Source organism: Thunnus maccoyii, chromosome 12 (assembly GCF_910596095.1).
Source record: "Thunnus maccoyii chromosome 12, fThuMac1.1, whole genome shotgun sequence".
Classification (NCBI taxonomy): Eukaryota; Metazoa; Chordata; class Actinopteri; order Scombriformes; family Scombridae; genus Thunnus; species Thunnus maccoyii.
Window position 1 is genome coordinate 21,531,068 of NC_056544.1, and position 26,185 is coordinate 21,557,252.

General features: G+C 38.5%; 3 protein-coding genes across 7 annotated transcripts; 2 read left to right on the plus strand and 1 right to left on the minus strand.

Annotated features, from left to right (window-relative positions):
• Positions 1–573: 573 nt before the first annotated feature.
• Positions 574–10,857, plus strand: LOC121908798 (tropomyosin alpha-1 chain-like). Of its 4 annotated transcripts, none has more exons than XM_042429086.1 (9): positions 574–961; positions 3,491–3,616; positions 7,764–7,897; positions 8,784–8,901; positions 9,010–9,080; positions 9,211–9,286; positions 9,557–9,619; positions 9,705–9,774; positions 9,978–10,449. In XM_042429086.1, exons 1-9 carry the CDS (start codon positions 848–850, stop codon positions 10,058–10,060), a joined length of 855 nt encoding a protein of 284 aa, XP_042285020.1. In that variant the 5' UTR covers positions 574–847; the 3' UTR covers positions 10,061–10,449. The 4 variants fall into 4 exon arrangements, with proteins under 4 accessions (XP_042285020.1, XP_042285018.1, XP_042285021.1 ...); XM_042429084.1 differs by lacking the exon at positions 9,978–10,449 and adding an exon at positions 10,518–10,857 and having other exon boundaries at positions 585–961; XM_042429087.1 differs by lacking the exons at positions 574–961; positions 3,491–3,616 and adding an exon at positions 5,978–6,290 and having other exon boundaries at positions 9,978–10,440.
• A 1,884-nt stretch (positions 10,858–12,741) lies between these two features.
• On the plus strand, positions 12,742–19,083 carry LOC121908890 (ras-related protein Rab-8A-like). Its single transcript, XM_042429184.1, has 8 exons — positions 12,742–12,951; positions 13,509–13,569; positions 14,710–14,770; positions 14,884–14,961; positions 15,092–15,181; positions 15,324–15,389; positions 15,473–15,523; positions 15,728–19,083. Exons 1-8 carry the CDS (start codon positions 12,828–12,830, stop codon positions 15,815–15,817), a joined length of 621 nt encoding a protein of 206 aa, XP_042285118.1. The 5' UTR covers positions 12,742–12,827; the 3' UTR covers positions 15,818–19,083.
• Positions 19,084–19,349: 266 nt separating this feature from the next.
• Positions 19,350–23,398, minus strand: cib3 (calcium and integrin binding family member 3). 2 transcript variants are annotated; one of them, XM_042429185.1, is made up of 6 exons: positions 23,329–23,398; positions 22,333–22,367; positions 21,829–21,940; positions 21,140–21,287; positions 19,871–20,066; positions 19,350–19,773 (listed from the first exon to the last, which is right to left on the minus strand). In XM_042429185.1, the coding sequence occupies exons 1-6, from the start codon at positions 23,377–23,379 to the stop codon at positions 19,752–19,754; spliced, it is 564 nt and encodes a 187-aa protein (XP_042285119.1). In that variant the 5' UTR covers positions 23,380–23,398; the 3' UTR covers positions 19,350–19,751. The 2 variants fall into 2 exon arrangements, with proteins under 2 accessions (XP_042285119.1, XP_042285121.1); XM_042429187.1 differs by lacking the exons at positions 21,829–21,940; positions 22,333–22,367 and having other exon boundaries at positions 23,329–23,379.
• Between the last annotated feature and the right edge of the window lie 2,787 nt (positions 23,399–26,185).

Genomic DNA, 26,185 nt, shown 5'->3' on the forward strand with positions numbered 1-26,185 from the left:
GTCAAACCAGTAGTAATTAAGAGGATCTTAATTGCAGTAGACCTATGGTTTATGTCTGTGCAACTCTACTATAAAGCTCTTGCTGCCTGGTGTAGATCACATGCCGACAGCTCTTTCCCCACATTTTCTTTGGCTGGATCATTTTCCATACAGCCTTTTTTCATTTCGGCAGTAGAATGAAAACTATGTCCTTTCTAACCAACTCTGGTATTAACATCAATTTGAGCATTCCTAAGTAAGAACACAGGCATATAGATACGCAGCCCAAAGGGGAAAAAGTGAACCTTCACTAACTCATATTACTAATGTGAACAATGTCCTTTTGATGTCTGAGAGCTTGATCTTTCTTCTTATCTGCTATTCCTCTCCTGTTCCGTCCAAAACAAAACGGCTGTGATCCAAATAAGGAGACAGGCTGGATACTGCCAAAACATCGTCACCACATCGTTCCTGCAGGAGCCTTTGAGCGGTGAAGTTTAGATTAGGGAGGGGGGCACAGTGAGCTCTAGAGTAGCCAAGGCGGGGAGTGGCGGAAAGGGTAAACGGTGGGAAAGGGCTGTCACTTGGGACTGGGGCTGTCTCCAAACCTCTAGTCAAGTTTAAATCACACAGAGCTCTACCGACTCTCAGTTTGCATCCTCCTCTCTTTTGCTCACTCGCACTCTCAGCTCCCTCTGTCTCTCTCTCCTCCTCTCTGCATCTACCAGTTTCTCTCTCTGTCAACCTTGCGAGGGCTCTTGTGACGGGTCTTCCTTTAAACATCTGCAACAGCTTTTCACCTAAAAAGAAATAAAAACTTTTTTTTTTCTCTCTGAAACCTGCAAGTCACTGAAACCTAACTGTCAACATGGAGGCCATCAAGAAGAAGATGCAGATGCTGAAGTTGGATAAGGAGAATGCCATCGACAGGGCGGAACAAGCTGAGTCCGACCAGAAGGCAGCAGAGGATAAATGCAAGCAGGTGAGACATGGCTGATGCGATTTAAGGGGAACAAAGGATGGATGTGATGGATGACAATATGTGCTCTTGTATAACACAAGTCATACTGAATCTGGAGTTAGCTAGGCAACATTTCAATACTATCATTTCATATATAAGATAAGACAAGATAACTTTATTGATCCCACACATGGAAGTTGAAGTGTCATAACAGAAAACGAAAGTATAAGAAGATGCATAGTGTAGAAAAGTTATGTTTAAAAAGACTAGAATACTATTATGAGCATCTAATATATACAAGATGAAGCACTGACTGAAAATACATTAATAAGCACAAAAGGAAAGATACTACAACAATATAGTTAAAGTCTGTTGTCCAAATAAATGAATCGTAACAAACTGTAATTTTTAAAGTAACAAAATTATCTTTTTTTTTGTTTTACGGTCAAGACTTTTTGTACGATGTATGCATATGGAAACTCTACTGGATTATTGTATATGTAGATTTATGTACATTTTCCATATCATAATATATATCAGAATGTAAAAGTATTCCAGCACTATCTGGAGCAATAAAAATATCAAAGTTATTGTGACATCTAGTTGTTCTTTCAGAATTAGATTGGAAATAGTGACCTGTCCGTTAAAGTGATTTAATTTGCAGTGTTTTGTAGTCCAACAACAACCCAAATTGAATTTATGTTGGGGAGAAAAAAAGCCAATAAAAGATTAACATATTGGTGTTCTTTTTTTATTCCAATGATAATTGAATGCTCTAAAACAAAAACACTTGTGCAGACTGTCGAAAGGCTCAACACAAAATGTCAAGTATTTCCCAAAGTACCAACTGCTGAAATACAGAGAGCAGCTGATCCTGAGCCCCAGGGTCCTGTCTTCTGGTGGAGAAGGTAGTTTATGTCCACAGGGAGGCACAAACAGAATACCAGAGTGAAGACTACTGGACATATTATCCACAGTGAACCTGAGGGATTCATTGAAGCAACCAAGAACTGTGCTGCAGGAGGTAAAACAACCCATCTATAGCAGCTGTTGCTCTGAATCAAGGGGACTGCATTACCCAGCATCCTTATCTGATTTTAAGTCTACCATGTCAAAACCTCACAAATTCCAAATATCTGTACATCCATATTTGGTGTTGGAGTGCAAGAGCCTCTGGCAGCTTGATATTTCAAGGGCCAACTTGATGATAGCATTCTTGTACCACTTGATACAAGCAAAGTAGGATCTAGGGATGTAATAGGATATTTGAGGTTTCTAAAAAGAGGCAATTATTGCACAGTGGGAGGCGGTGTCTTCATCGTGGCGGTACGAGTGGAATGCTAGAGAGCAGTGAGTTGGAGAGGAACGGACAAAGCCAGGATCTACATTAAAGCAAGTGGAAAGAATCCTCTCTCTGGTGGCTAATGCCCTAATCATACCCTCAGAGAGCACAAGGAGTGACAGTTGTCATTGGCACCGCACATATGGACCCCCAGCATGTCTTACACATCAAGGAACAGTCAGCATGAAATCCTAGAAGATTATTCAGAGCTCTTTAGTTTGTTTGGATGGCGGAGACACAAGCTGTGCTAAGAGATGTTTTCTTTCTTTGCTATTCTTGGCACGACGAGATGAACGTCAGAGTGTAGTTAGACTGACGGAAGACACTGAAAATACACAAAACTAATACTCAAGTATCAACATCTATTATACAAAACAGGCACAGACTAAAGCAGCAATTAAAGGATTGGTTCACCCAAATTATAAAAGAATTTTAAACATTCACTGGCAAACGGCATCCCGGTTAGTCTCAACAACCCACAGTCCTCATCACGAAGGATTTACTTTGGAACTACTTTTTATACAAGAAATAATCCTGATGAAAGCTGTTGACAGCATGTTCTGTGGATTATCAAGAGCAATTAAGTTTTAGTCACACTAGAGGTGTTGCTCCAAGGATGACAATGAACATTGGTCTACCAGTTTGGTCCAGACTGAAATATCTCAACTATTGGATGGATTGCTGTGAAATTTTGTACAAACATTCATGGTCCCCAGATGATAAAACCTAAAGACTTTGGTGATCTCCTGATGTATCCTCTAGTGCCACCACAAGGTTAATATTTGTGATTTTAAGTGAAATGTCTCAACTATTGATTGGTTTGTTTTGACATTTCGTGCAGACATTCATGTTCCTCTCAGGATGAATTATTATAACTTTGGTGATCTGTTAACCTCACATCCAGCGTCATCGTCAGGTCCAAATTTTAACTTCTCCAATATTTTGGTGTCTGACCAAATAACTGCAAAACTAATGACATTCATGTCAGCCTGAGCTGTAGTTTGTGTTACGTGCTACAGTAATTAGCAAAATTTAGCATTTAACATGCTAAACACAGATGATGAACAGTGTAAACATTATACCTCCTTGCCATAGTAAGCATGTCAGCATGCTGATTCTTACTTTACATTCTTACTTTTCCACAGTACAAAGTTGGTTTGGCTTTGCTGTACTCTTTCTGACTATCCTTCATCTTTGTCTTCTTACAGCTTGAGGATGAGCTGCTAGCTCTGCAGAAGAAACTGAAGGGAACAGAAGATGAGCTGGACAAGTACTCGGAGGCCCTGAAGGATGCTCAGGAGAAACTGGAACTGTCGGAGAAGAAGGCCACAGATGTGAGTTCACCACAAAGACGCCATCTGAAACAAATTATCCACATTACAGTGGAACACCACAACCAAAGTTTCGGTCGTATAAACTATCAATATCCTTTTTTCAGATGGACTGAAATATCACTGCATGAGTAAAACCAAAATAAGCAAAGATAAGTTCTTTTCTATCAAATTAGAGTAAAAAAAAACAGTGTTCAGTACACTCAGACATGAGTGTTGTTTTACTGCTTGCATTCCCAGAAAAGGCCATGTCTGGACTCGCCTTTAATAGTTCAGTTTGGTTGTTTCTAGAGTGATGACACATAGCAGCAGAATGAATAAAACATTAACATTCAGAAATAATGGAACACTATGATGGAAGTTGTAATTACTGAAATGAAAGGCATTACCTTTTAATCTTCTTTGATCGCAATGAAACAAAGGAATAAAAAAGACAAACTAATATGACCTTTATGTCAAAGGTTTGTCATTATATTGAAGTTAAAGAGGCCAAGTCATTCAAGCCTGAATCCCCTTTTGTGTACCAAACACAGCGGCGCCGTACAGCATATCAGTCACTAACTACCCACACTTAACTTTCAAGCTCCTACTCAACACCTTAGGATCACCTCGTGAAGGAAACTAACAATCATCCACATACAGTGTGAATAACTTGCATCTTCTAACCTATTCAGTTAGTATCGGGAGCTACTGAGTTATTGGTGGCTCACTGAGGTCTGAAGCAGAGCTATTTCTCAAGCACAGACAAAACTTGGCCAGCCTGTAGTCGACCTGGAATCTCAGGAATGCAGCTTAAGCAAACAGAGAACCCCATACTGCAGTGTCTAATGAAATCAATGCTCTGGCCTTTTTTGGGGCGGAGACATTACACTTCCCTCTGTCTGGCCGTACAGTACATACCTTGTCGGTGTATAACAGGATGACCACTCACCTTTAAAGAGCACTTATTTGATTTATGCCATGATCTTTTCTTTTCCTGTGATATCTCAGTTGGCTTAGAGCAGTAAAAGCAGTAAAAGCAAAAGAAATGTGGAGACAGACACAGACTCACTTCAGATTGCTTTTTTTTTTTTGGGCAGCCATGACCAATATTATTGACACGACACCCGAGAAACAATGGTTTCAACATGGACGCACAAAAATTCTCTTTAACTTTTAGGAAGATGCATTATATAGGTGTAACAAGACTGTGTTTTGTTGTACACACATATAACTACCAAAGGGCTACAACTAATGATTATTTTCATTATCTTTCTTGATTAATCATTTGGTCTGGAAAATGTCAGAAAATAGTGAAAAAAAAGCCTCACAATTACAGCTTTTTAAAGCCTAGTATGATGTATTTTGTCTGCCCAACAGTCAAAACTTAAAGATATTCAGTTTATTATCACGTAAGATCAAGAAAAGCAGCAAATTCTCATAATCGAGAAGCTGGAATCAGCAAATGTAAATGCCTAATTAAATTATTAAAACGATTAACCGATTATCAAAATAGTTGCTGATGAGCTTTCTAATAATCCATTCATCAACTCACCCTTTCAGCTCTAATGACTGCAGTAAAACTGAATCGAATATAAAGCATCCCATGAAAGTACTCAGTGAAGTCATTGTAGCTCTTAAACTACCAGTGAAATCAGGTTAAGATAAGAAAGGTTAAAGGTCAGATCACAGATGATATCTGTCTTGGAGACGCCGACAAATCTGCTTTTTGTATCTACTTCTTCTTCCAATGTGTTTCAACACCGCTCATGCAGGATACTGATACATATATATGTCATACAGGGACAGAAAGAGAAAATAAACCCAGGCTTTGCTCTGAAAAGTGAGGAGGAGGAGGAGGAGGAGGAGGAGAAGGGGGGCGCTGAAAGGAATGTGTCGCCACCCGATGGCTGCGGGTCATGTATGCAACCAAATCAATTTACATTCCAAGCCACTGCAGGTCAACAACCCTTGTTGGAGAGGATTATTACCGCCCCACCCCACCCTTCACCCTCCCTCCTCCTCGTGTAAAAGCAGATCTTTGGACTTTTGATTTCTATAAAGTTTACAACAAGCCTTTCTCGCTCAAACTTTTCATTTTCCTTCCTCCTCTTCACACCAGCGATCATAAATTACGATCCACATTAGATACGGCTCATACCTGCACATCTGAATCAGATAGATGACTCACATGAGACAACTGTTCTCTCTAATCAGAGCAGAAAAATGCAGCCTAAGCAACACCTTATTTGCCATATAAGTCCACAATAGCAAATCCAGACTTCCACACACACATACACACCTCTTTTGTGAAGGAAAAGAGCAATGCCTTCCCCCTCCTAAATCCTGTGATGTCATCTGAGACAGGCTTCTTCACAGGATTGGAGGATCTCGCCATAAATTTCCTGAAAACTCCCAGCCCTTTTTTTCCCCATCCCAACACTGCACGTCCCTTATTTCCTGCCCGAGAAAAAGTTTTTCCTCGGTGCTTGCAACTACCTTTTTATTTTGGGATACACACTCCTCTATTCGGGTTTACATTTTTATTTTTGCCTTTTTTTGAGAAAACAAAGTAGTCGAGATTATGGAGGTGGTTAAGAAGAAAATCCAAGCCCTCCAGCAGCAAGTTGATGAGGCAGAAGATCGAGCACTGGCAGTACAAAGGGACTTGGACACTGAACGGGAACTGCGCGAAAAAGTGAGATTATTGAACATTTATCCAATGAAAGACACATTATTAGGGTTTATCTTTAACCTCTTGCTCATCTTTATTGATGATTGTAAATAGCTGACGCGAACACCGTCAGTGTTGGACTGCCGGTAGCGATAATAATACTCATATAACACTCCTATAACAACTACAAAACCCAACCTGCGTATTCCAGAAGTACATTTGATACTCATATCCTCTAATGTTTCCATAAAGTCATTTTAGAGGCTTATCGGAAAAGTGAGTCATCATTGTGGCGACATTCCTTCGCAGACTTTTGTTCGGGTTGCGTTATCTAATTGAAACCCGCCCTATACCGTGTAAAACAGTTGTCAAAGTGGGGTCCGGGGGACTCTCAATGGTCCTTGAGTGGGTTTCAGGGGGTCCCCAGCAAAAAGGGGAAAAGTCTAATTCATTTTCACCATAATTACGTCCATAATTAACCAAATGACAGAATGTATGAGCATGTTGGTCATGGGTTTCATACGCTTTCTGCCACAGGACATCTAAAAGCAAATCAGACGGGGGACACTGAGACAGAATCTTATCAAATGGGGGTCCGTGGTCTAATTTGTGTCAGTTTGGGGTCCTTAATGTGAAAAAGTTTGAGAACCATCCGTGTAAAACACCCAGAAATACTTCCAACACCCTGAGTATCTGATATAATGTTAGTGTGGTTGTATGAATACAGATTTATAACATTTTATAAGCTTGGATTCTTTCCATCAGCTGTTTCGGACTATGGAAATGGGTTTTTTTGTCAAACATTCAAAAGTCTTTGTTCTGCTCGCCCTTTGAGCTGTTTGGCAGAATAATGTTTGACACATATCTGAAATGAGGAGCTGCAATCCTCCTTGCTCCTCCTCGGCCTGTCGCTACACAGGAAGAAGAGAGCAGAGGTGGTTATCTGTGACATCAGTCCCACAGGAAACAGGCTGACAAGAAGCAATCTGTTGTCTCCTCAGACATACATGGGTCCACATTACAAAAGTCAAGCCAGCTGTGCCACTTGAGATGTGTCACAGGGTTTAAACTTTGCCAGACCGTGAGTCTACATCAGCATGTTTTTTTTTCAGGCCATCTGGTCAAAGTACAGTGTCTGGTCAAGCTGCAAAGTTCAGAACATCATCAAATTCATCACAGTAGTTAAGAGTGAAATGGATTACACTTAAGAAATCTGTGGCAGAGGGAAAAGAAAACAGGAACACATGCAATATCAGAGTATTGCACATGATTCCAGAGAGTAAGGAGGGATAAATAACAGCATTTATATATATATATATATAAGTATATATGACTGAACAAGGAACTGACATCTGCTCAAAATCCTACAAAATGACAAAAACAGAACATTTCCACAGCTTAAACATTCCCAAACCACGTCCTTCCTCCTGAGGCAAAAACATGTTTCCTGTCTGACCTATGACCTCTCTCTCTCTCCCTCTTGCCGTACATCTATAGGCCGAGGGCGATGTGGCATCCTTGAACCGCAGGATCCAGCTGGTGGAGGAGGAGTTGGACCGTGCTCAGGAGAGACTGGCCACAGCCCTGCAGAAACTGGAGGAGGCTGAGAAGGCTGCGGATGAGAGTGAAAGGTGACTGTCAACACAGGCCACATGAGAGGATTTCTATGTTCAGCAATAGAGATAAAAGTTTAAAGTAGAAATTATTGTCACCATAGGTATTTTCATTAGAAGTCATAATATAGTAACTATAAAATGTAGATCAACATGTCATCAACTACAAAACAGGAAAATGGTTCTTATGACTGGAAGCTAATAATTAATACTTTGTCTACGTAAAATAAAACACACAAATGAGAGACATAGTTGTTACCATGTAGAGTTTAACCGCCCTAAATTTTCACAACAGTGAGAAAAGAACAAAGTAATATAGTTCCCTTTAATGACTGTAGCATATTTTTAAAATTATCTCTGTTTGTAAAATGCTTGCGACATCTTGATCTTTTAGAGATAAGAAGCTCATTCATTGCCAGCATTCATTCACAGTTTTATCTTAGCCTTCATGATGTTTTTTTTAGTGTTTTATTTAGTTTAAGTTGTGAGATATTTAAGGAAAAAAATGTGAAATGTAATCCATCAACCAGGGTCAATGACAAATATTTTAGTTGACAAGTTTTTGGAGCTTCTGATTCTGAAAATATTTAGTTTAGTGTAAGAAATTCAAAGGGATTTTTTTTTTCTCAGAAAAACTCATCATGGAAAGCAAACCAGAAAAGAAATGCAAAAACAGAGTTGAAGCATCTTCATAATGTTTGGACTGAAGCAGAGTGATTAACCACATAAATTGTCTATGTGTACGTTATCGAATAAATGATATGTTGAATTGAAAATGACACCTCAAACTGACAAGTTATGTAAGTGTCTGACAATACTCTGTTGCATCAGTAACGTCTATAAACGTGAGGTCTCCTTGTAGTCTCGCTGTGCTAAAAGTTGTGTGTATATTTCCCGTCATCAGAGGCATGAAGGTGATTGAGAACAGAGCCATGAAAGACGAGGAGAAGATGGAGATCCAGGAGATGCAGCTCAAAGAAGCCAAGCACATCGCCGAGGAGGCCGACCGCAAATATGAGGAGGTAGGGGGCGCACATAGATCACATTTCAGCTGACTTCCAGATTTTAGATGAAGCTGATGCCGTTTTTTGTTTTTGCCTGACTGTGATTTTATGTCTCTTTAATACCAGGTCGCCCGTAAACTGGTCATCCTGGAGGGTGAGCTGGAGAGAGCAGAAGAGAGGGCAGAAATTGCAGAACTGTAAGTACAAATACATCAAAAAAAGTTATATGCATGTTTACAGACAAGCTAACAGGTCGACTTCAAACATACTAAATGCCAGAAACAGTTACTGAAGAGAGTTTTTAAATGTTTTGCTTTATTCCTACAGTAAGTGTGGAGACCTGGAGGAAGAGCTGAAGAATGTCACCAACAACCTGAAGTCTCTAGAGGCTCAGTCTGATAAGGCAAGTTGTTTATCTATGCTAGTTGCTTGACCTGAAAATGATGTCACACTTTAACACTCATATAATAGTTATGACCCATTACAACCACTCAGCAGCTCACTTGGATATTTCACCTGCCTTTATGTCCCACACCCTGTCCTGTAAAACTAACATCAAATTTTCTTAAAAACAGACAAACATCATGTAAAGTGTGTATTAATGAAAAGTAAACATGATGTTATTGTGTTTGCAATTAACTGATTTCCTTCAACTATTTCTCTGTCCGTATAGTACTCTGAGAAAGAAGACAAATACGAGGAGGAGATCAAAGTCCTGAATGACAGACTTAAGGAGGTGAGTGTCTATCTGCTCAAGCTTTATTTTCGGAGGTGTGTGAAGCTGTTTCTGTATGATTAATATGTTTATTCTCTTTCCAAAGGCGGAGACCCGTGCAGAATTTGCAGAAAGGACAGTGGCTAAGCTGGAAAAGTCCATAGATGACTTAGAAGGTACGCTTTTAATCCTTCCTTTAGTAGCTGCAGTGATCGTTTCTTTACTCAACTTTTCAAATCTTTGTCGTTAATTTCCTTCGTCTTTTTCTCTGATCTGACCTCGCCGATTTCTCTCTTTCTCCTCCGCATTTCCCCGCACAACTCTGCATTTTCCTCTGATCCTGCTTTCCTCTCCGCCCTGCCTGATCTTTGACCTGCAGACGAACTGTACACTCAGAAGCTGAAATACAAGGCTATCAGTGAGGAGCTGGATCATGCCCTCAATGATATGAACACCTTGTAAACCTTGTATCTAGCTCATGGTGTTTTCATTTCTCTTTATCTCCTCGTCTGATTGGAAGCACTTTGTCTTTTCTCCCTTACCTCTCATTTCTCCTTTTCCATTAAACTGAAGCTCAATAAAGATATTTTCTCTTTTACCTTGTCTTCTGTCTTTTCAAGTAAGCCTGCTTTCCACAACTCTACCACTGCGCTTTTCCCCACTTATGGTTGAAAGTTATATTACACTTATGCCTTAGTTAAACAGTCAGTAATACAGTCATATAATAAAGTTTCCATATTTATTGACCACAGTAGAAAAGTCAGAGTTTTAGGTTTACATATTGTATACAAGTGTTTTCCTTTTGCCTTGCCTTCTCTAAAATGATCTGTATTTTATTAGCTTTCATTATTATCTTTATTAGCTATTATTGCTCTTGTGACACTGCATTTTATATCTGCTGCCACTTCTTTTATTGCAGAGAACCTATCACACGCGAAAGAGGAAAACATAGGAATGCACCAAGTCCTGGACCAAACACTGCAAGAGCTCAGTAGCTTGTAAAATGCCAAGAAGAACATCAAACCAATAAAAAAAAATACATTCTTTTGTTAAAAGATATTTTCTAAATGCCATCCATCCTCTGTAATGTCACTCTTTTCCCTGGTTGATAAAACACGTGTACCCCTTTTATATATTTATGTTTCTTTTGTTCCTTTCCCCTTTTTATAACATTTTTGGGTCCATATGATTTTCAGTTTCGGTGCTAGAAATTGTGTTGTCAACTAAATTCTGAGCACAAATAAAACTGATGATGATGACAGCGTTCATGCAGTTAATTTGATGTGTTATGTCGACTGTGTGTGTTAATATGTGCAGCTGTGTACTATATGTGTTTGTGTATGTCAGTGAGGCCGTTTCAAAACATAGCTATCAATTGTAACCTGAGGAAGAGCTCCTCCCTCAGTTTACATGTGCTAACATGCACAGTGTTTTCTGCTCTGCAAAGAAAGCAAATTCTCCAAACGCAAGACCAGAGATAAGGCTCAGCTGCCGGCCCCTGGGTCGCACACAACAGTATTGTCAAAGAATACAGTAATTTAATGTTTTCTGGAGTTAAGATATATGTAAATTATAATTTCAGTCTCCTTATTAACCAGCAATTGAATGCATCTTCACAAAGTTAAGTCTTAAGACTTCAAGTGGACCTTGAGTGAAGATTTTTGGTACCACTTCCTAGTAAGTCACCAACTATAAATACTTAGGTGTAAGTAATGGCTGTAGTAATGCTTAATAAATCATTATCTATTACTTTATTAATCAGAGAAAACAGTAATATAAATAGCATTTTCAGTTGCCAAGTTGTAAAAAATCTCTCTGTGTGCTGGATTCATCAGATTCATCAGAAAAACCTTCTAATAGATCACTTATGTTCTCAGAAAACCTGCAGACAATCCGGCGGCCAGAAGGTTTTTCATACAACCTAGCAACCAAAACGTTGTTCTTATTAATGGCTTACAACTGATCTTTAATTTATGTCATTAAGTAGAACTTATGAATTCTCCTTATAGGGTAACAATGAATGTTCATCAACTTTTTCTGGTTTCCGTTTCACACATAAGCGCCACACAGGAAAGAGAATTTAGACCACAATGTAAAAATAGTCTTGTTACGAGCAAGGTCGTGACAAATGAGGAAACTGAAGGATAGGTTCACAATCTTTGAAGTCTGTCTAAAATCAACAGTCAGGTGTCCATATGAACAGTGAAAGAGGTTTTCCTCGCTGTAATCGTTCCTCCTGTTCATACTGATCCCCTTCAAATGCACTTTCAGTGATGGGGGGCCAAAATCCACAGTGTGTCCACACAGTCATTTTATGCAAAAATACATTTAAAAGTTTATCTGAAACTTATATGAGGCTTCAACAGTCTGAGTTAGTCATATCAAATGAATATCTGCCACATTTACAGTCTTTTTAGCATTAAATTCCGTTTTTGTGTTTCCCTGTTGAGCTGCAGTGGAAGTATGGTAACAAAAAGAGGGACTTTGGCACTAAAAAGACTAATGTTGAAAGATATCCACTTGATTTGGCTAATTTGGACGGCGGAAGTTTCAGATTAGTTTAAGATACACTTTTAAATACATTTTTGTACAGAAGGAGGCTTGTGGATTTTGGCCTCCATCACTTACAATGTGAGTGCATTATGAAGGGATCTGCTAATGGTCAGTGTGAACAGGAGGAATGATTACAGCAAGAAAAACTTGTTTCAATGTTTATTTGGGCATCAGACTATCAGAACTTTGTTTTTTCTTCTTTCCTCTCCCATTAATCATCTCACAACCCCTCAGATTTATCTAGTGACCCTTTGGAGGGGCCTGCCCCTTATGTTGGGAACCACTTGACTAAACTAACTGTATATAAAGTAGTTGAAACCAGCTCCACCTCCAGCAGCTACACATGCTGCTTACACACTGATGCTTCAGTATAAATACTCTAATGATGTCATATATAATAATAAATAATAATAATATCAGTCAGAGGGACCAAACCACTAGGCCTACTTTTACTGCTAATACTTAAGTACTTTTACATTGCTGTATTGATACTTTTATTTAGGTAAATGGTCTGGATTTAGGTCCACTGCTGTTTCTATGTAGCTGGTAAAGGAAGTACACGCCCTCTGGTCTCAGTCAGACATAAACTTGCGGGCTGTTGCGGGCCGACAGGCGGCGCCTCTCTGAACACCAGCTCGCTGCTTCGCCGGGCGGGATTTCCGCAATAATATCAAGTATGGCGAAGACATACGACTATTTGTTTAAATTACTGTTAATCGGGGACTCCGGTGTCGGGAAGACATGTGTCCTGTTCAGGTTTTCAGAGGACGCCTTCAACTCAACGTTTATCTCCACTATAGGTACGGTTTTTTTTATCTGATGTAAAATGTGTCTTTTCTGTCTGTTTACAGTACGCCAATGGACTCTGCGGTGCGGGCTAATTGCTGGAAATGCTATGCTACGTTGATTTTTTAAAAAAGTATTTTCTCTTTATTAATAATACAGTTTGTTATGCTTTAGAGTATCGGTAATATAAAACGAACATATCGTGGATTAAACAAGGAATCGTTGTTACTTGTGTGTTTTGCATGAGGCTAATAATGTATGAGTAGGAAGTGGTTACGATTGAAAGTCATGCCGGTAGCATTAGCGGCTAGCTAAATAGCGCTAACGTCAGCCGTTAGGCCCCGTCTACAGCCTGGGAAAGAACCGGAAAGTCATATGTAGCACGTAATTGCTGATTAATTTATGCATTAAAAAAGCGCCGTTGTTCTTTTATGAATTTATTACTGCTGTCTACCGTGACATGCAAGTGAACCGCCGCATATTTCCAGCACATAAGTGTCATTATTGTGTCATACTAAGCTAGGAAGCTAACGTTATGATTGACATGTATGATCCTCCTTTATCCCTCCAGGCATCGATTTCAAGATTAGGACAATAGAGCTTGACGGCAAGAAGATAAAGTTACAGATATGGTAAGTTTATGTTAATATCTCTCATGCAGCAGCACATGTGACGTTATAGCTGTGTTTTTGCTAATACAACATGGATAGCACACATTTTTACTCAAGGGTTCTTACAGATGTAACATTAGTAACGTTAGGTAATGGTAGTAATCAAGAAATAAATATCCACACATCTTAAATTTAGTATTAGAAATACTAGCACTGAAAGGACAGGCTCACATTTTTTTTTTTTTTAAGTCTGTCTTAAAAGATGCCCAAATTAACATTGAAATAGGTTTTTCTTGCTGTAATGATTCCTCCTGTTCATACTGACCATTTTAAGATCCCTTCATAATGCACTTACAATGTAAGTGATGGGGGTCAAAATACACAAAAATGTATTTTAAAACTGAATCTGAAACTAGTATCAAGCTTCAGCTGTCCACATTAGTCAAATTAAGTAAATATCTTTCAATGTTAGTCCTTTTAGTGCTGAAGTCCCTCTTTTTGTTACTGTACTTAACAGGAAACACAAAGAGGGAATTTGATACTAAAAAGACTGTAAATATGTCAGATATCCACTTGATATGACAAACTCAGACTGCTGAAGCCTCATATAAGCTTCAGATGAACTTTTAAATGCATTTTTGCACAAAATGACTATGTGGACACACTGTGGATTTTGGCCTCTATCACTTACATTGAAAACGTGTTTAGAGGGGATATTTTAATATCCAGTATGAACAGGAGGAATGATGACAGCAAGAAAAACCTCTGTCAGTATTCATATGGGGACCTGACTGTTGTTTTAAGACAGACTTGATAAACTGTGAACCTATCCTTTTAATCTCTTTTTCTCAATTTAGTTTCAGTTTTTCAACAGCTAAATCATGTAATTTTATTGTCTGAAACTCATCAACCTAATGCTTCACATCAGATCAGCACTGACCCATAATTAGATTCACAGCTAAGCTTCGCTCTACACTAGCCTGTTGGACAAAGCTAACCCAACATCCCTTACCTGCCTTTCATACTTACTTTTCAAAAAGAGGAATTGGGGAAAACCTTCCCACATGCCAAAAATCAATCTTTAGGGGTCTTTCATGGTTGTTCTGTAGCTTGTCGATATGTACAGTCACCTTGAGATGTCACTTTGTTGGTGTTTTTCAGGGATACAGCTGGTCAGGAGCGCTTCCGAACAATCACGACAGCCTACTACAGAGGGGCAATGGTGGGTGTCTTCTCAGGGTACCACACAAATGTTAAGAAAAATCTACTTTCCATGGTAGCCATTGCTATTGAGCTCTATTAACTTCAAGGCATTTGATTTACTGTCCTTTACAGGGAATCATGCTCGTCTACGACATCACGAACGAGAAGTCTTTTGATAATATCAAGAACTGGATAAGGAACATAGAGGAGGTACAGTATATAAACAGGCCCCAATATAATCTTTATTTGATGGCTATATGTTCAAATATCTGAATGGCACCATGTAGCATGTTTTTTTTGTTTTTTGTTTTAAAATTAAAATTCTCCTCTCCTGATCCAGCATGCGTCATCTGATGTTGAGAAGATGGTCCTTGGCAACAAGTGTGACATCAACGACAAGCGGCAGGTGTCCAAAGACAGGGGGGAGAAGGTGAGAAGTCTGGTCAGAGGGATATATTGTTCAATATATTCCTTGGTAGATAGTATTGGTGCGCTATTTTTCTAATTTGGATTTCAACAAACTTGGTAAAAATGTACATTGTTGTAATTTTCTCTGACTCTCTGTCTTTTAGCTTGCTTTAGAGTATGGCATCAAGTTCATGGAGACCAGTGCAAAGGCAAACATCAATGTGGAAAACGTAAGCAGCCATTCTTCCTTGACATATTATATGCCTAATAGATGCCTCAGAAATGTGACAACGTGTATTTGCTCTGCTCACAGGCATTTTTGACACTCGCCAGAGACATCAAATCAAAAATGGACACAAAATTGGTAAGATGAATGCCTTGATTATACAAATTAATATTGTGTACTGTGAGAAATTGACTTTTTTGAGTTCCAAACTTCAGAAAATCAACAGCAAGGCGCCTCTGGTTGTAGAAAAGTACATGAGCATTGAACCAGATATAAATATCTTCTGCATAAACTGTTCTAAATGACAGAGCCGTCACTTATGTGTTTGCTGTTTCACTCCAGGAGGGCAACACGCCGCAGGGGAGCAGTCACGGAGTCAAGATCTCAGAGCCGCAGAAAAAGACCAGCTTCTTCCGCTGCAGCCTACTCTGAGGACAGAGGCCTTCGATACTGGCTGCCAGCTGGCTGGACATAAATGGACTGTGCTTGCTTCTAGCACTTCCTCCCCCTTTTTCCTCTTTCTCCCATCCATGGCCAGTCCTCCCAGTCCACACAAACCATTATACTCCCAGTAAGTGGAGGACACTCCCTCCTTTCTCCCTCTTCTTAAAGCTTCCAGTGGTGCATCTCTTCCATCTTAAGGAGACACGTTATCTTCAGGGGTCAGACCACTCGACTGGTGGAGGACGCGACCAGGAGCATTCTTCAGATGTTCCATATCACACAGATAACAGGCTCGTACTTCTGATGTTAGTCTCTTTGTATTACACACTCATACTTCACACAGCCGGTAGCACAACTGTTAAAAGTTCCACTCGGAGGGAGAAATCACTTAATTAATGTCAAGAGTTTGGGATTGAAACACAAATGTGATATTTAGATCTATTTTTATTAGTGATCTTTCCCTTTTTATGTGATAAATGTCAGCCAGAGACTGATAGGCTTGAACTCCAGTTAAACAGAGTTGCACACGCTTTCTTTTCATTTTCATTTCAGCAGTTTAGAATCATACCAAGTCTAATGAGCATAATGCAGTCAAGGGATCAGAGAGGAAGGTTTTCTGCTCTTTGGTTTACATGTAGTCCTTGACAATCATTTGATGTGACATAAAACGGGCGTTTCATCTTGCCCCAATCATTGCTCCTACTTTCTGTGTCACAGACAGACTGCCTCCAACTCTTTTTTTATCCTTTTCCCCAAAGCTTTCAAGAGCACTTTTGCTCTCAAAAGATCAGCAGAGCTTTGATTTGGTGACATGTCTCTGCTTAGACTTTCTCCGTTAGTAACTTACTGAAACTGAAAACTTCTTGACATTTCATGTTAAGCATTTATTTGTAAATACACATCTTAGGAAGTACTCGCTGTATAATTTCAATAAACCTCCACAGCTAAGTACAGTATAAAAAAAAAAAAGAACAATTATTTTTAATATTGATCAATCTGCCACTTGTTTTCTTGATTGTTTGGTCTATAAAACCTTAGAAAATAGAGAAAAATTTCCAAAAGTCTAAAGTGACGTCTTTGACGTGTCTCATTTTATCCAACCAACAGCTCAAAACCGCCAAATATTCAATTCACTATCAGATAAGAGTAAGAAAAGCAACAAATGCTCACATTTGAGTAGCTGGAACTAGCAAATGTTTGGTATTTTTGCTTGAAAAAAAAAAAAATCAATTATGGAAGTAGTCGGCGATGAAGTTTCTGTCAGTAGATTAATCAATCGTCTCGAATTACTTTAAATTGTTGCCTTTGATTTGACTTGAGTGAAAGTTTTGCAGCAGCTCTGATTCACTGTCAAGCTAAATGATGTTTCTGGTCATTTGATCAGCAATTAAAATCACTGTAAGCCCCTTAAACCCCCCCCCCCCCACTGCTATAATGCAGCTCTCCTTGCACTTTACCAGTAACTTGTGTTTTGTGTGTAGTCTGTGCCAAGTGATAGTTTTGCAATACAACAATACAATTACTTAGTTATAAAAAAAAAAACAACATTTGATTTATTGAGTCTTGGTAATATAATGGGCATAATTCCTAAATTTTACTACACCTACTCATAAATGACTGTATCTCCTTTGATATTTCACTGCTAGTGATCCACTGTCCTGGTATTAGTTCACTGACAAACATTGCCCTGATTTACTTCAACAGCCGTATATATTTATGAGAAGAAAAAAAAAAAAGCTCTGTTTCTATGCTACTGCCCTGCCAAAATGTAGTTTAATAGTGATATTTTCTTGGCTTAATACATGAAAACAGGCTTGACTTAAGCTTAACAGTGGTCCCATTAGTAGTATTGTACATTTTCTTGTTACGTGTGTCATTGTGGCTCTTTAGTTTGACAGCTAGGTGGCGCCAGAGGCTCGGTATGCATTTTGGATGCCCACCCAAACTCCAAATTTTAATCAGTATTTTAAGAACACAGTTGAATAGACATTTGTGATGCAAACGTATACCGTCTGCTCGTATTGAACGTTGATGTTGAGTCTCGATCTGTTTCCATTGTTCCTCATGTTTTCCTACATTTGTTTGCTAGTCTGAAAATCAAACTCCTATATGCACAACATCGAAGGGGGGGAATCTGTTACTTTGCTTGCCTGCACAGCTTTTAAATAACTAATAATTTGGGACCTCATGACTACCATGACCATTTGTCTTAACCGCTAATACTCTGTTCTGTCATAGGTGAGCTATGCATTGTGAATCTTGGACCTGTGCATATGTGTGTAATTTTCAGACATATTTTTAGACCCATACAGTTGAATGTATGGGCTTTTGTTAAGTGTTTTCTTTCTTTCTTTTCTTTTCTTTTCTTTTTTTTTTTGTTCACTGAGCCAAAAACAGGACATAATCTGTTTTGTAGAAATGGCATTGCTACATCAATGCAGGAAAAAAAATTTTTTAGCATGATGGAAGATTGTTGAGTAGCAGGAGGTTGGGAAACGTGGAGAAAGTGCTGTAGTCTCATGCGAGTGATACTGTAGCTTTTCTGTAGCTTTAAGTCATGTACAGAAAACATTGGGAGCAGACTTTTGTGGGACTCAAGCTGTGTCATTTTCAGCCGAAATGATACTCCTGTTTTGTTTTTGTTGGTAACACTTTAAGGCCCCTTATTTAGCGTTTCATAAGCGGCATACAATACTTAATAAACAATTTATAACACACTATAATGTAGTTATAAGCAGATACAAGTACATAATTAGGTGTATTTTGACATATTCTATACTGCCACAGCTGTTTAACTATATTGTCATTCATTATCTGTTTATACACCAGAGTTACAGTTGTTGCCAAACACATTATAACACTTATATCTGCTTACAACTATATTGTAGTGTGTTATAAACATATATTAAATGTCTAGATACTGCTTATAAATGCTAAATAGGAGGACTTGAGGTAAAGTGTTTACTCTTTGTTTTTAAATCATATCCTTTTTTTCTTAAGACACCTATCACATGTCATATACTGTACATCCCTTTTTACAGCCATATTTTCATTCCATCGATTGTGACATACACAGGGAGAGTAATAAATAATGCATTTTGGGGAAAAAAAGTGGAAAAAAAACATTGTAAATATCACATTGAACAAAGAGATCTACTTAAATTGTACTGTACTTTCTAAACCCATATGAAAATGTATCTACAATTTGTAGATATGTGTACTTTTGATTTAATAAAATAAGATTATAAAACTCAGCTTCAGTGTGTTTATTGGCTGACTGTAAGAGGAAAACTCAGCTGTCAGTTGAGCCCACAGTCCCACAATGGAGCTTCATGATAAATGCCTCTCCCTTTATTGGCCCGCTATGACCCACTGGAATATTCTGGCATGTGTTTCTTTTATAGTGTGGTGTAACTGAATCCCTTTAGATTCAAAACACAAATCTACTGCTGATGGTCACAACTAATGAGCCCTGACTTTGATGGATTGGCTGGCGCAGCCACCCGATGATAGACCAGCAGCTGCAGTGTGACCTGTGTTATTTCTGCAGCTGCCACGATAGAAGACAAATCGGATGTGGGCCGGTTATGGAGTAATGCTCCGTCGAAATGTTGGGTCTTTTTGTGATTTTATTACAAGTTAAACAAATCCAAGCTGTCAACAGAAATGTTCCCATTAGAGACAAGATAATTCTGGGTGATAAATGTCAAAGTCTGATAAACTTGGAAGAAGAGGTTTTGTTTTTACAAAATACAGATGAGCAGAAATGTTAATGTTCCCATGACAAGACGTTCATTATACTGTATGCAACTGTTGTTTTTTAGCTGAGACATCAGGATTCTTCCACTTCCCAGACAGTTTGTTATTATAAGTCCATCCTTAGGTGCTCTTCTAATTAAGAAAGGCACATTGCTTTATTTCCTTATATCCTTATGTGGAAGGTGCTGTGAAAAACAAAATGGGTAAATGCACAAAAAATATCACTATATTTTTCATGTATTGTGTGAGTTAAACCTTTATGGCATGATAAATGGTTGCTACCTGAGGAAGTCTGGGGCTCGGACTATCATGTGCTGGAAGTCCTCCAGTGACAGACGTCCGTCATTGTCCAGGTCGGCTTCATCTATCACCTTCTCACACACCATCCTCACCTCGTCCTCTGTCAGCTCGTTACGTGTCAGCTTGTTGAGCGTCTTCTCCAAGTCAGACTTGCAGATGAAGTCGTCATTGTTGAAATCTTGCAACCAAAAAAAAAAAAAGGACAATTAGGATATATCTAGAGGTGAAATGATTGATAAAACAAATTAATCTGCAACAATTTGATAATTGTTTTAGACAAAAATAGCAAAAATTCGGTTGGTTTTCTTATATGATGTTAAACTAAATATCTTTGGGTGTTTAAATTAATGTTGATAGGACAAAACAAGCAATTTGAACATGTCCACATGGGCTTTGATGGACATGTAATGAACTAAATGATTAATCAAGAAAATAATCCTAAAATTGTAAAGATTGATTGATAATCAAACAAGTAATCTAGATGTGTTGTAGCTCTAGAGATATCCATCACATAAAGTGAACTAATTCTCAGTTTGGGTTACTTTTGTTTACATCTCTAAATATCTGTTTTTGCAGCTGACATTTTGTGACAATATTCAGTGTATTTAAATTTAAAATATAAAAGAAATCATAAAGAATATGTTTCCCTCCTAATTTAATTGTAAGTTAATGTTTAGACATTGATTAAATGTATTTGTCATGGGTTACATATTCATGCATCATTAGAAAGGTCATTTTCAAGTATCTGAGTCTTGTTCACCATTATGCGGCTATACGTTTACAGTATGTCACCCTCCGCCGTTGACCTGAATAATGAATGAAAAGTTTCCTTGACCCATGATGACCACGGCGATGTGTATGTAACTTCTTCATCTGTCAGCATTTGTTAATTAGGGGCACTGAGGGGGCTGAGCAGATACTGGTCTTTGACAAGCTCTTTGCCTCCATAATGGGCTGGTTAATCATTTATAACATCCTATAGACCATCCGTCATGCTTAAAGCTCCATAATGCTTCACCGTGTCCCTCTTTCAGATGCTTACACCATATTAAAACCCTTGTTTCATAAACGTATTGGGGAAATATTGACAGTAAAAATTTATACAAGGAATTGAATGATTTTGTTGCTCAAAATGTGGTCTTTTTTGGTTGGTTTGTGTGTTTTTTACATGTGTTATAGAATAAAGCTAGAAAACTAGTTTGGATCTCCTTGATTTGATTTTAAAAACTACCGTTTCTTCAGATACGTTACCATAAATCTTGAAAGCGTAGTAGGCCTTGAGGTCACGCGGGGCCATCTCACTCAGGACTGAGAACATGTCCAAGAAGTCGTCCAAAGTCATGTTTCCTTCTCCGTCCTCGGAGAAAACCTCAGCGATCCTCTGACGAAATGGATTGTCCTGGACAGCATGGAACCAGAACTTTTAAGAAAGTCTGACAAAACTTCTGTGAACATTTCATACAGACTTGTGAACTGCTGCTCGGTGAGATACTGCAGGATTTGATGGCTTCCTGTCACTCATTTTGATTTATATCTCATATTTTTGTCTTATTTTTTGTTTTTCTGTGCAGTGAACCCCACAAGCATAGAAAGTTCTCTATCTTACTTAAGATAAATTGTAATTATGTCACAATTTGGAATAAGGAATGACGATAAGGGGGAAGTATAATCCTCATGGTCTCACTCTCCCTTTCTCAAGACATGTCAGTGACCGCTGTGTTAACACACCTGTTTACCGTACTGTCATTGTGTAAAGAGGCATATAATTGACCCATTTCCAGCAAATGTGCCCTGAGGGACCCACTAGCATTCTTCAAGTTTAAAGGAGTCGGGTAACATATAACCTTTCAAAGAATTCTGTCGATTAGTTGGCCATTAATTATGGATTGGGAACACAGGGAGAGCGGGTCTGCAGGGTGTGCGTGGAGCGGTGGGTCTACCTTCAGCTCTGGCATGCTGCCAATCAGTTCATATGGTAACTTCACATCTGGGTGGTTGGTGTAGTCAAGGGGAACGAGCTGCGGTGCCAAATCCCGATACCGATAGAACAGTCTGGAGTAGGGAAAGGTTTAAAAAATTTACTTTCAATGTTGAATTACAAGATATTATGTAGTTGTGTATTAATGAGGAGCAATTGGTATTAAAGAAAAGTTGTGTTAGTATTATCCATCTGATATAGAAGCTTGTTTTTCTGAAAATACGGAAGAAATTTGATAAATTTCACTACAATAAAGTTCCCTCAGTGTTTTATAAAAGCAATATTTTACAAGTAATAATTTAAATACCATGTGATCTCAGTGGTAGCCCCCACAGTAGGACAGGTCTCCTGATACTGTAGTTTAGAGTTACAGTTTGGTATTGTGCAGATCAGAACAAAATACACCAACAATGACTCATGATTTAGTACTATTTCCATATCAGTGTAAACAAAATAATCTTCTCACCTGAGAATTTCCTTTCTTGTAAAATATGTACAGTCCTGCAAATACAATCAGATCATGGTGGGAAAGTGCAGTTATTACCAAGACTGTTAAGATGCAGCTGTTCTTATACAGTATGATGATAAACTATCTGTTTAGCACAGTAGCGGAAGAATTATTCACATCATGTAGTAGCTGAACTATAAAAACATTTCATATTCCAATATAATAATATTCCAAGTTTCAGACATTTATCACCCAGTTTTGTTTAACAGTAGAATTATCTTGTCTCTAATGGGAACATTTCCGTTGACAGCTTGGATTTGTTTAACTTGTAATAAAATCGCAAAAAGACCAGGAGCACAGGTCACGGTGCAGCTGCTGGTCTATCATGCAAATAAAAATACCTATATGTATAGTAAAAGTACACAAGAAATGGTAACAAAATGTACTTTAAGTATACAAAGTAATAGTAGTAATTATGCAGAATGTCAGTGTTGTGTTATATCTTTGGTTTATTATTACTGATGAATTAACATGTAAGAAGTACTTTAATGTTTAATCATACTTTCTATGCTTTCTATTCTCTGCTTTGTTTCTATGTTTGAAATGAATATTAGTGGCATCAAATGGAAATACTCAAATCCAGTGTTTGAGTAAATGTACAACTTTATCTTCTACCACTGGTTTTACATGCAAACATATTTCATAATTAAACATTTTAACATTTAAACAAAAAGAAGAAATTCTATGCATCTTCTCACAAACTTTGGACTTCAAATTTCCTCAAAATATGATGTCAACAATTAAAGTCAGGAAACGTTTGAGCTAGTTCAAAACCATCCTGAAGGAGGCACCACATGACCCTGGATCATCATTTCAAACAAAGAAGTTTGTTAGAGCCTCTTTTGTGTATTTGACTTTGTTTACAGATGACCAGTAGTTATTGATAAGAGAAGCACCATTTAAACTGACGGAGGATAATGTTCTCTTGCAGTAAGAAACAGGAGTAACACCAACCTGATAAGCATCAAGCTGCTGCGCTGTAAAGGTGGTCTGTTTATTTCCCATGTCTGAGCACGCAAACACCGAGCCTCAGGTCCATCGCTGCTCCAGCATCAAGTGCTTTTTTAGGGTGTGTGGATATGTCAGATATGAAATACTGGGACAAAAGGAAGCCAGAGCCAAAGAGGAGATCAGGTGTCGGGCTGCCACAGGGCCCTTTGGTCCCCATTATAATGGCAGCATTTCATCGTTTTCTCCATTGTGAATAGCAGCCCCTTTGACAATGAACAAGGGCTGTCGTCCAGCATCATGCCAAGTGGTATCAACCCTCTTTAGTGCTACTCTATGGCCAACGCCTTGGTCACTGCTCAGGTTACACTCTTTAGAGACAGGGTTTTTGTCGTGGGCAAATAGAGTTTTTGATGGGACACAAGTTCGGTTTTCGGCTGGGATCTTTATTTTTGGACATTTATCCTATAATTTAATACATTTTCAAGTTCAGTTTTAGAACAGACATTGAATATCTGATCTTATCTGACCAAACTTGAAAATGTATTCACTTTGCACAATACTTAGGCAACCAGACCCGAGGCACTAAAATAAAACACTGCCTTTGATTGTTCAATTATAAATTATGATAGCAGAAGTACAGTTGCACTCCAGGACACATGTATGTATTTCAACTTTTCCTTACTTTCTTGTGCTTTGCATAAGAGACAAGGAAGACATTAAGCAGCACTATCAATGCTTTATAGTGACACAAAGACAGCTTAAATTTGCTTATCAATTTATACATTTCCTTTAGAAAATCCTATGTGAATTAGTTTTGTCAGTACAACCCGACCTGGTGTTCAGGACCACTCAAGAGGTCAGGGGTCACCAGATACTTTTATTACACAAAATAATGTTTTATTCTGATTTTTTGTTTTTTTGTTTTTATTGAAATGTTTTGTCCAATATCCCCAGGAATTACATCCATATTGGATAATTCTGCATCTTTCAATTTATGTCACATGCCGATGTTTAGTGACATTGCAGGAAGTAGCGTACCCTGCATGAAGCGAGGTGGACTTTAAGGGTGTGCAGGTTTGATGTTTGACATTTCATGAAAGAGACAGAAGACACAGAAGAAGCTCTGCGGTCCAGTAACATGACAGCCAGAGTCATTAAATACTTCACTTTTCCTGGAGAGCTGCTGATGAGGATGCTGGAGATGTTGATGCTTCTAGTCTGATGGCAGGTTGGACTTTTATATTAAAGCAAAATTACAGGATAGATCCCTGAATGTTAACACATGTGCCACAAAAAGCATTACTTTACAGTTAATTAAAAAAGGCAATCGCACCTCCCAGATAACCCACATTGTTAATCAAACCTTGCCAATAAAATGTTTGATCTTGTGATGTCAGATCCGCAGTTTAACATTATCTGCCTGTGTCCAAGCCTATTTGCTAAGGGGGACAAAATATTAGAAACCATCCTAATAAAATGCAGTCTAAACCACTGTACAAAATGTTCAAGTAAGAGTGTGTTTACCATGTCAAAATGTTTTCCTTGTATTTGCATGCTTGTTGTTATATACTGTAAAAAATAATTACAGGTAAAACTGAAAATCTTGCTCCATTTTTAAAACATCATTTCAGGGAACACATTTATTATTAACAAATCAGAAAACACAACATCAAAATGAATGATGTTTTAAGTTTTGTTGTGTTTTCTGAAATGTTGTTTTGCACCTCTGGGCCACCGTACTTATAGTGTAAAATGATAGTAATTCAACATGGGATTACATTTATAAATTATAACATCTTATTATTTCAGTTATGTTATCTGTAGACAGAAAGGCTATTACTTGATGCCCCCCCCCCCCCCCCCGGCTTGTTCTTATCCAGCCGGGGAGATCAACTGGGAACACCTCAGTGTCCTCTGGTGGTAAAGTGGGGTCTGTGCAGACTGTGGATGCATTTCTGCATCTCATCAGGTATGCTGAGAGAGTATCATGACTTGTAAAGGCATTACTAGGACCGCTATAGATTACACAGTGCTGATGCCAGGCACTTCAGATAGGGTCATTATTTTGGGTTTACTGACTTCTGCATCACCTTCAGCCTCATCCTGGGCGGTATGGAGAATAAGGGAAAACCTCTGAGGGACTTCTTTGACTGCCTGAATAAAGCTACCATGCATCTGGTGAACATCGTCATCTGGTAAGAGCAAGAAAACTAACATGTGGCATTTTAAAGTTTGAAATGTCAATGAAGTTAAAATATGCCCTTACTGTTGCCCCATACAGTGAATTTACTTTACTAAAGCGCCTTCTCTGTTTCTCACTTCTCTCCAACAGGTTTTCTCCAGTAGGAATTCTCCTCCTTGTTGGAGGGCAGATTTTAAAGCTGAAGTGACATGTCAGCAAGTTGTCATATATACTTTCACTGTGATCACTGGCCTGCTAATCCACAGCTTCTTCACCCTTCCCCTCATCTATGTTATTGTGACATGTAAGAATCCCTTCAGATCTGTGGTCGGTCTTCCATTCTTCATTTACAAAGAGAAATAAAAATATCAAGTGGGCGACCAGGCCAACAAGCTCCAAGCTTTTCTGGTTGTGAGACAATACAAAACAAACACTGCAGAAGTCAGATTGCAGATTTGAAAATGGGATTTTTTCATAGTTCTGTAACACTACCATCACCTGTCGCTGTCTGCAGAGGAATCTCAACATAGATAAACAGACGACACGCTTCATGCTTCCTATAGGAGCCCACCATGACCATGGATGGTACAGCACTCTGCCTCCATATTCATAGCCCAAATCTCACTGACTTTACACAATGCAATTAATTACGATCAAACTTGTTCAGTTTTCAGCCTG

What these genes read in the sequence shown, in the direction of transcription:
- LOC121908890 (XM_042429184.1), top strand. Translation starts at nt 12,828, where the DNA reads ATGGCGAAGACATACGACTATTTGTTTAAATTACTGTTAATCGGGGAC. An exon ending in AAGATAAAGTTACAGATATG is followed by an intron (nt 13,570 to 14,709) that starts GTAAGTTTATGT and finishes GGTGTTTTTCAG; the next exon opens with GGATACAGCTGGTCAGGAGC. An exon ending in GGATAAGGAACATAGAGGAG is followed by an intron (nt 14,962 to 15,091) that starts GTACAGTATATA and finishes CTCCTGATCCAG; the next exon opens with CATGCGTCATCTGATGTTGA.
- LOC121908798 (XM_042429086.1), top strand. Translation starts at nt 848, where the DNA reads ATGGAGGCCATCAAGAAGAAGATGCAGATGCTGAAGTTGGATAAGGAG. An exon ending in CGGAGAAGAAGGCCACAGAT is followed by an intron (nt 3,617 to 7,763) that starts GTGAGTTCACCA and finishes GTACATCTATAG; the next exon opens with GCCGAGGGCGATGTGGCATC. An exon ending in TGAATGACAGACTTAAGGAG is followed by an intron (nt 9,620 to 9,704) that starts GTGAGTGTCTAT and finishes CTCTTTCCAAAG; the next exon opens with GCGGAGACCCGTGCAGAATT.
- cib3 (XM_042429185.1), bottom strand. Translation starts at nt 23,379, where the DNA reads ATGGGAAATAAACAGACCACCTTTACAGCGCAGCAGCTTGATGCTTAT. An exon ending in ACAAGAAAGGAAATTCTCAG is followed by an intron (nt 21,941 to 22,332) that starts GTGAGAAGATTA and finishes TCCCTACTCCAG; the next exon opens with ACTGTTCTATCGGTATCGGG. An exon ending in CGAGCCCCAGACTTCCTCAG is followed by an intron (nt 19,774 to 19,870) that starts GTAGCAACCATT and finishes TGTTTTTCACAG; the next exon opens with CACCTTCCACATAAGGATAT.